Below are 9,941 nucleotides of genomic sequence, written 5' to 3'. Positions count from 1 at the left end.
TGTAAGAAGCTCTGGATGAGAGTCTGCTAAATCACTTAAATGTAAAAAATTCACACCGTGCAATTTCCACAACTCTTTTTCCCCTCTCCATCTCACAATATTTATTAATATTTATCCAAATATGCAGCAGCTGCAAAGCTAGAACATCATCACACCCAGATAGGAAAAGCCTATTTGAATGCCAATTCCTCAAGCCTCAGTTTCTCTCATGTATTCTCTCTCCATGTTTCACTCTCTCTTTATCTTTCTGTCTCTTTCCCTCCTTGACTCATCCCTTGTTCTCGCTCTACCTCAGTGGGCAATTAGATGAGAGAATATTTGAAGTGGCAGGAGAGAGATCTTTGTGTTCTGTAGGGTACAGTAGGGTGAAGGGGGATCACTGTCGCTTATTAACTCACTGTCTACTCAACCTTCATATTACAACCACTAACTCTCTCTGTCTTCAACTGGACAGTGCAGACACAGACTCTCTCACCCAATAGTCTCACTTACATACTTTCTAGTGCACAGACAAATACAAAGCACCACACACACACGCGTTCCCAAAATAAAGTCATGAATATGTTGAAAATGTTAATACAAATATTTACTTTACAAATGTGAATCTTTATACAGTTATTGTAATTCCATATCTGTAAATCTTAAAAAAGCAATCAGTGAAAACTTGAGAACGAATTGGTCAGAACAACATTTAGGATGGCAATTGCACACGCACACACACCATACATTATTGGACGAACATACTTGCATACAATAACACAAACACATTGAGCATACATCATATACTACCGATCAAAAGTTTTAGAACACCTACTCATTCAAGGGTTTTTCTTTAATTTGACTATTTTCTACATTGTAGAATAATCAAAACTATGAAATAACACATATGGAATCATGTAGTAACCAAAAAGGTTTTAAATAAATCAAAGTATATTTTATATTTGAGATTCTTCAAATAGCCACCCTTTGCCTTGATGACAGCTTTGCACACTCTTGATATATAAAATATATTTTGATTTGTTTAACACTTTTATGATTATTAAATGATTCCATATATGTTGTATATCTTCACTATTATTCTGCAATGTAGAAAATAGTAAAACCAAATAAAAACCCTTGAAATGAGTAGGTGTTCTAAAACTTTTGACTGGTAGTGTATTTGTTCTAAAACAGAGGCACCTTTGTAATGAAGGAGGCATACAAGGAGACAAATGCCCTGGTCGAAAACTTTAAGAATACATCCTCCCTTCCTTGAAGTAGTCACATATCTGAATTGGTTAGATTAGGGAAAGCAATTGGTTGGCAACCTTGCTTTAACCTATCCAACACTTATAACCTGTGATTACCTCAAGATAACAAGGAATAAAGGGTGAATTCGAACAGTATTCAAACAAGGCCAATATTCACAGCCATGATTTAATCACTATAAAATCCTCAAAAACATTTCACTTTTTAGTGACAACAATGATTGTACAATTACAATAAAACAATTTCATTCTAATATAGGCTTGAATAATATGCACATGTAATACGGAAGATTTGGCTAAAACAATACAATATTAAAATAAATAAATATTGAGATGAGTATAAAAATCCCATAGCTGTGGCAGTTTTACTAGCTGTGGCTAGATGGCACTACAGCCTCTGTTGTGACTAGACTTCCCTCACTATAAGGAGACTGCTGTCTGCACTCTGCACATCAATACTGAGGCATATACCATATCAAACATTAACGTAAAAAATACTTTAGAAATGTATAATTTGGGCCTACTGGAATCACTTTCAGTACATGAGGATACGTGTATGCAGACTTGGAGACAGTAGAGGAGAAGCTACGGTATCAGATCAGTCAGTCATGTCTGGAACAAAAAACATTACTAGAGGTACTTCTCTTTGTGTGTTTTCTTCACACTTCTCAAACTCCCATAAAATGGGGACTAAAAGAGAGAATAGTGGCATCCGTCTTTAATCTGTTGTCTTCTCATATCTGAAGGCGAAAAACTCTAGCTTCAATCTGTTTCTCTTAGCTTACAGGGTTAGGTTCTGTAGAAATGTAATAACAGCTTTCTTTCATCTGGAGATAAGAGACACATCGAATGCATATGTCTTGTCATTAGATATTCTCTCTCTCTCTCTCTCTCTCTCTCTCTCTCTCTCTCTCTCTCTCTCTCTCTCTCTCTCTCTCTCTCTCTCTCTCTCTCTCTCTCTCTCTCTCTCTCTCTCTCTCTCTCTCTCTCTCTCTCTCTCTCTCTCTCTCTCTCTCTCTCTCTCTCTCTCTCTCTCTCTCTCTCTCTCTCTCTCTCTCTCTCTCTCTCTCTCTCTCTCTCTCTCTCTCTCTCTCTCTCTCTCTCTCTCTCTCTTTCTCTCTCTCTCTCTGCCCAACCGATTCTGACAACCTCTTACAGATATGTCTAGGAATCCTGGGGAGTACAATAACAGAACCTATTCCATACCTGGACAGCCAGACAAGGTAGAAAAGTATCAATCAAATAAAATAGACACATGTTTAAATAAAAACACAATACATTATATATACAAACACACGTACAATCCATTGACGGTAAAGAAAAGCCGTTTTTAGTTTGATAAAACTGAACCTGAACTGTTTTGGTGATTATTAGGTAGTATTTCATTCATATTAGCAGGGCAGACAATATGAAAACACCCCCCCCCCACACACGCGCACACAGACACATGCAAACACACAGACACGTGCAAACACACAGAGGGAGAACAAAAATGCGGGAGGGGTCATCTACAGTGTATAGAAAAACCCCTGACATAATTCAATGTTCTAGTGCGCCTCAGGACAATAGAAATCAGAGCATATTTCCCAACTCTCTCCATCGGTCATCTTCACTCCAAAAGAGCCATATGGCTGGGGGTCCATACTGTTTATTAACTATGCACAGCTAACACTTCATCTTGTTACAATATCCCATTTGCATCTGTTCATATCAATTATGTAAAATAACAAATCCAAAAGTAGCCAAAATAATCTTTATAAACCAGTAATATAAATAATTGAAGAGAGATGCAAAATACCACAACAAGAACATATCAAAGTAAAAGAGGGTTTAAGAAACTGAACACAAAAAAGAAACCAAAATGGTACGTCTAGAATTCCCACAGTCGTTCTACATGTGTCTGTTAGACTGATGTTTCAGATTGGAGACTCAGGGTAAACTTGTGTGACTTAGGATCGACATACTCCTCGGTCATTTGAATGTAGGGGATGGACTTAACCGTTACCGCTAGGCTGAAGTCTAGACACCTCAGTGAGAAGACAGTGTCCTCCTTTAGACCGCTAGTGACCGCAGCCTCGCTGACAAGAGTCCACTGACCGGCCATCCAGCGCTCTCGACCGTACTGCAGCGTAGGACCAGGGGACAGGTAGGCCTCCAGGAATGCCTGAAGAGACACAGAGACAGACAGACACACAATCATATTGCTATAGAGGTGCTATTGTCACGTTGGGCCAAGGCTAAGAGGTGTCTAGTAGTGATACTGGCTGGGGGATGATCTGGGGCCGAGTAGTTGAAGCTTGCCTACCTTGGGGCTCATGTTGTGTGTGAGGCAGAAGGCCAGGTGTCTCTGGATGCTGTCCATACTGTGGCAGTGCTGCCTCCTGGTGGTTCGGAGGTATTTCTGCAGGGCGCGGGCCATGGAGGGGAAGATGGCCAGGGCCGCCTCCCGTACGTCCATCACATCCCCGGGGGACGCTTTCTGCTCCTCCTGCTGCATCCGCCTCACATGCATGAAGGCCTCCTCCACAGCCACCACCAGCCTAACGTTACAGCAATGTACAGACAACATTCAGTATCCTGTACACTCATCTGTTCTTGCATCCTACACGTTATAAAAACACACAGGCCAACATTTCACCTACTGTAGCCTACTCAATTCTTATGTCCATCTATCTAAACCCTCATCTATATTTTAATCCTTCCATTAAGCAGCATACTTTTTTATCTTTCATCTCTCTTTCTTCCTTTCCTTTCACCCCACCCTTCTGTTTTTAAGTCACTCAGAGTCCCCCCTCCCCCTACCTCTCTCCTCCCCTCCCCTCTCTTTCTCTTTCACCTGGCTCTGCGTTTGCGGACCCGTCGGTCGTGGTCGGCCTCCTCGTAGTATAGTTCGTTGTGAGTGGCGTCTCTGCGCCTGGCTGCTGCAGAGATCATGGCCCGCGAATGACCCCCCACCTGCGATCCCCCCGACCCCCCAGCTGGCCCCGCCAGGTTCCCTGGGCCTACAAACAGGAAGCACAGAGGCATGATGGGAAGATCACTGTGTGGCCCAATCAGCATATTGACAGTAACCCGGGGAAAACACAGATCTTAGTGTGGATTCTGTGTAACATCTAAATATCTCATTAGGCAGTTTCACAATTCAGATCCTTTCACTGTGAGAGTGATGAAATATTTAACCTGGTAGACCTGACTATGGTTTAGACAACTGCCAAATAAAAACAGAGTTGGCTAAAGCAGAAATGAACACATCTGGCTACCAGGCTAGTAAATATTCATAATATAAAAACATCACGATCTTCAAAGACAATATTACCAGTTTGATCATATAACTCATTTCTCTCTATGATGAATACCAATAACTAACCCAGAAGTAGTAAAAACATAAATTAGGGTTCCTGTGGGATATGAATATGGAGTAGTGGAATCTGGTCCATATTTATGAGGGATATGTGGGTATGAGGAGAGTTCAGTACAGTAACCCCGGCAGACACAGGCCAAGAGAGATTTATCGATGAATCATTAACACAAAGGTGTGTGAGTGTGTGTGTATGTATGTGTGTGTGTGTGTGTGTGTGTGTGTGAGGCTGAACAAAGCACAGGCTTGGTAGCACAGCCTTTTTCCGATTGAGAAATAAATGTTTCATGAAATGCATTGCATTCCTATTTTTTCTAAATCCCCCCAAATAAATATGAGTGAGTTCCATTAGAGCAGATCTGGAGCGGAAAGATGTGGGCTGGTTAAAAACACTAGTAACCCTTAAGACCCACTCTGCTAGCCTACAGAAACACTTCAACTGCTGACTTGACTGGAGAACACACTGAGAAAAGGTGTACGAAATACAGAGGGAGAGAGAGAGAGAAAGAGAGAGAGAGGGAGCGAGAGAGTGAACGTGAGAACGAGGAGGAGAGAGACAGAGAGAGACAGAGAGAGACAGAGAGAGACCGAGAGAGACAGAGAGAGACAGAGAGAGACCGAGAGAGACAGAGAGAGACCGAGAGAGACCGAGAGAGACAGAGAGAAACCGAGAGAGACTGAGAGAGACAGAGAGAGACGAGAGAGACTGAGAGAGACTGAGAGAGACAGAGAGAGACAGAGAGAGACGAGAGAGACTGAGAGAGACTGAGAGAGACAGAGAGAGACAGAGAGAGACGAGAGAGACAGAGACAGAGAAAGACAGAGAGAGACAGAGAAAGACCGAGAGATAGCATGGGAATGTGCAGAAGGAGCTACTGTGATGAATTATTAAAAGGCTGAAATGCAAATGCACTGCCTCCCCCATCCCCTCACCCACCCCATACTTACACGAGGGGAGGGAGGGTTCTGTGAGGACAATGTACCAGCATACTCCTCTATCAAACTCTGCTACAAAGAACATAGAGAAGAACCATAAAAGCTGTCTCGCACTGAGCTGGGAAGGCCCAAGTCCTCCAGGGGAAGTTGGTGCCTGTGCGTGTGTGTGTGTGTGTGTAAAGCATATCTGGTGAATGAAAGTGGTGGTTAGATTGGTGTGTATCTGTGTGTGCATGCATAGAAGCAGTGCAAACATTGGGGGGTGGGGGAAGGGAAGTGAGGAGTGAGGTTAGTAGTGTACACTAGTGAAATGTGAGAGGGCCCACATAAGAGATCTTTACCAATCTTTACTTACTGTCATTGTCCAAAAGGTAAGCTCTCAGTTTAGCTTTAAACGCTGCTTAGGGTGGCATGGGAGAGTAGATGAAGAGAGAGCATCACAACGAAGCAACAAATACAGTAGACAGAGAGCTGAGAGAATGGAGAGACAGAGTGACAAAGAGAACGAATGAAAGACATACAGTGTTTCACATTAAGATGCAGTTACAAAGAGGAAAAGAGAGATGATAGGAAGTCGGACGACACAGTGACACAAACCAAATGTAAACATTGAGGATCCATAGAGAAACCGTAGGTGTACTAACCGTCCACGGTGTAGACCTTGAGGCCGGCCAGGTGCTTGGCGGCACGGTGCTTGGAGGCGGAAAGAAGGGCAGGGTTATGGAGAGGGAAGTCCCTGTAGTAGAACTCCAGCAGAGACAAAGCTGCCCTCTGAATACTGACACAGAGAGAGAGAGAGAGAGAGAGAGAGAGAGGGGGAGAGGGGGAGAGGGGAGAGAGAGGGTGGGAGAGAGAGAAAGAGAGGGGAGGGAAAGAGAGGGGGGAGGGAGAGAGATAGGGGACGAAGAGATGGGAGGGAGCGAGAGAAAGAGAGGGGAGGGAGAGCGAGGGGGAGGGAGAGAAAAAAGGCAATAAAGGCATAAGAGGAGGGCAGAGGTCAGAAAAGAAGCAGGTAGTCCATTACTGCCTTTGCTGATTTGATTCACATGTTAAATAGCTGAGCAGCATGCTTCATATCTACACTACTCCCCCAGACCAGACTACTGGCCCCATTCATTGTTTCCTTTACACGGATCAGTCGTCCTGGTCTCTTTGCAGAAAAACAGCCCCAAAGCATGATGTTTCCACCCCCATGCTTCACAGTAGGTATGGTGTTCTTTGGATGCAACTCAGCATTCTTTGTCCTTCAAACACGACGAGTTGAGTTTTTACCAAAAAGTTCTATTTTGGTTTCATCTGACCATATGACATTCTCCCAATCCTCTTCTGGATCATCCAAATGCACTCTAGCAAACTTCAGACGGGCCTGGACATGTACTGGCTTAAGCAGGGGGACACGTCTGGCACTGCCAGTCCCTGGCGGCGTAGTGTGTTACTGATGGTAGGCTTTGTTACTTTGGTCCCAGCTCTCTGCAGGTCATTCACTAGGTCCCCCCGTGTGGTTCTGGGATTTTTGCTCACCGTTCTTGTGATCATTTTGACCCCACGGGGTGAGATCTTGCGTGGAGCCCCAGATCGAGGGAGATTATCAGTGGTCTTGTATGTCTTCCATTTCCTAATAATTGCTCCCACAGTTGATTTCTTAAAACCAAGCTGCTTACCTATTGCAGATTCAGTCTTCCCAGCCTGGTGCAGGTCTACAATTTTGTTTCTGGTGTCCTTTGACAGCTCTTTGGTCTTGGCCATAGTGGAGCTTGGAGTGTGACTGTTTGAGGTTGTGGACAGGTGTCTTTTATACTGATAACAAGTTCAAACAGGTGCCATTAATACAGGTAACGAGTGGAGGACAGAGGAGCCTCTTAAAGAGGAAGTTACAGGTCTGTGAGAGCCAGAAATCTTGCTTGTTTGTAGGTGACCAAATACATATTTTCCACCATAATTTGCAAATAAATTCATAAAAAATCCTACAATGTGATATTCTGGAATTTTTTTTCTCATTTTGTCTGTCATAGTTGACGTGTACCTATGATGAAAATTACAGGCCTCTCTCATCTTTTTAAGTGGGAGAACTTGCACAATTGGTGGCTGACTAAATACTTTTTTCCCCCACTGTATCTGTATAAAATGGCCATAATTTTAAAACTAGCAGAAATCCCACTCTGGAACTTTGATATGTCAGTAGAGTATATTATGTTCAAAAATATATTGAAAAATTTGCCAAATCAAAAGTGGTATATTTTCAATATTCATGTTTACATTTTTCGATATTAATTATTTTTTTTTAAAAATAAAAATACTACTCATAAAGTACAAGCCATATGACACCAACTATTGATTTGTAGCACCTACCAGATTAAACATTATGGAGTCTTAAAGGCCTGGGTAAGGCCTAAATGTCATAAATATTTCAACTTCAATGAATTGTCTCAATTCAAATATATGTCAACAATCCATGGAGTGAGTTTTATTTTGGGTTGCGCTGACAAAGCATTTGTCATTTGACCACTGCTGTTTATTCTGCCTATTGATTGAACAAATAATAATAATAAAATACAAAAATAAAATACAAATCCTTCCTCCAAAGGATCCTTCTATGGATTACATTTTGTGAAAATCCCAAAAATCATGATGTTGTTTTGTTCTAGTTTCGTGAGGAATCACCCAGCACAGCTCTGGGTATAAGTTGTCCTAAGGCACAGATCTAGGATCAGTTTGTCTTCCACAAATCCTAACTTTAACCGTTAGAGGGAAAAACACAAAACTGACCTTAGATCAGTTACTAGAGGGAGAAGTCATCATAATCAATCAAAGCACCCCTTTCCCAATTCCCAGAACAGCCCCCCAGAGCGAAAGGTGATTTAGTAACTAAATTACTGCCACGCTTCCCCCTGGACATGAGTCTCCAAGTTCAACAGTGTGTGTATGCGTGTGTATGGGTGGGGGCATTCTAAAGGCATTCTCTAATAGTCTGATTATCTGTAAATGTTTCTGCTAGCTGATTGATCAGCTGACTAGCTTCTGCTAAGTGGCAATAGTGGACACAACAGGGTTACTCAGTTCATCAGGGCCACAATAAATACACCAGCCAGATCCCTGAGGTTCCACTGTTGTATACAGAGTGAGTTCATAATGCTGGGAGAACCATGACTTTGCTACAGTCAGCTGCACCATTTTATCAAGAGATTATAGCAGCATGGATTCGCTTTTTATAATATGTTAAGATGCTTATGAAATGATTGAATTTCTCTACATCATATTTCAGTCGGTTTTCAGTGTGTGTCTGTGTGTCTGTGAGTGTGTTTCTATGTGTATGTGTATTACCTGAGCTGTCCCAGGTTGTAGTAGCGTGTCTCTCCGTCAGTGGAGCGTATAACACACAGGCTGTAGCAGGACTGGAGCTGTCTGAGCTCCAGCAGTACGATGGCCAGGTAGTGGACAAACAGCAGAGAGTCCACCAGAGACACAGCAAACTGGACGATACCCTGGTAGTCCTCATCCTGGAAACACAGGGTTAACACACACACACACACGTGCTTGCAAGTTGCATGCACACACACGTACATATACGGATAGACAGACACACGTACGCACACATGATTATGAAACATACACACCTGTGAGTCGAGGATGCGGACCCCGTAGAACAGCCAGTAGGAGAGTGTGAGCAGCAGTGTGAGTATGGCCAGGAGCGCTCGGTACACGCACACCCTGGGCAGGCTAGCATGGGCCTGGCGCAGGAAGATAGCCCACACAGCTAGCAGGAGGATGAGGAGTTTACAGGACACAGAGAGGAAGAGGCCCTCGCAGGCTGAGCCACAGGCCTGCAGCCTGGCCGGCCACAGCACCGCCGGGAGGACCAGGAAGGCCAGGGGGGTGGCCAGGACCAGTAGCCCCACACAGAGGCCCAGAGCTAGGGGAGCGTAGCGCCGACAGCCCTGCCTCAGGCCGTCCTCCAACCCCTTCCCCAGACCAACCACCTCCTCCTGGGATAGGCTGAGCTCTGAGGTGCCAGTCACCGCCGTGGTGGTTTCCCCCCAGTTATCATCCTAACAGAGAGAGGGGAGGGAGATAAAGAGAGGGAAAGGACAGAGAGAAGGAGAGCGAGAAGGAGAGAGAGAAGGAGAGAGAGAAGGAGAGAGAAGAGATCAAAAAGATTAAAACTTAGCATATGGTTGATCGCCTCTGACTGATAGCACAGACACATCCAGAGAAGAGAGGCTGAGGAAGGGAGAGAGAGAGGAAGAGAGTGAAAACAGACATTAGATAATGACAGAAACACTCTTTGTGGAGGGAAGGGATGTGAGAGACAAACCAAAGTGACAAATCCACACTGGTAGATAGATACACATAAATGCTGGTTTTATTCCATTCTCTGTCTCTGCTACACACAAAGACAGACA

At 43.7% G+C, this 9,941-nt stretch overlaps 1 protein-coding gene across 2 annotated transcripts in view; it reads right to left on the bottom strand.

The window, feature by feature from the left end:
* Positions 1 to 2,334: 2,334 nt before the first annotated feature.
* Positions 2,335 to 9,941, bottom strand: part of LOC121571657 (vang-like protein 1) — a 40,883-nt gene continuing 33,276 nt past the window's right edge. The window contains exons 4-9 of one of the 2 annotated variants that reach the window (XM_041883250.2): positions 9,156 to 9,587; positions 8,863 to 9,038; positions 6,186 to 6,319; positions 4,084 to 4,249; positions 3,553 to 3,787; positions 2,335 to 3,411 (exon numbers count right to left, since the gene is read on the bottom strand). In XM_041883250.2, the coding sequence (XP_041739184.1) occupies positions 3,151 to 3,411; positions 3,553 to 3,787; positions 4,084 to 4,249; positions 6,186 to 6,319; positions 8,863 to 9,038; positions 9,156 to 9,587 (1,404 nt within the window). In that variant the 3' untranslated portion in view covers positions 2,335 to 3,150. Of the gene's footprint in view, positions 3,412 to 3,552; positions 3,788 to 4,083; positions 4,250 to 6,185; positions 6,320 to 8,862; positions 9,588 to 9,941 lie in introns of both variants that reach the window. The other variant, XM_041883249.2, reaches the window with a different exon arrangement.

Source organism: Coregonus clupeaformis, chromosome 40, assembly GCF_020615455.1.
Source record: "Coregonus clupeaformis isolate EN_2021a chromosome 40, ASM2061545v1, whole genome shotgun sequence".
Classification (NCBI taxonomy): Eukaryota; Metazoa; Chordata; class Actinopteri; order Salmoniformes; family Salmonidae; genus Coregonus; species Coregonus clupeaformis.
The sequence above is the reverse complement of the archived record's forward strand: the minus strand, read 5'-3'. Positions and strand labels throughout refer to the sequence as shown.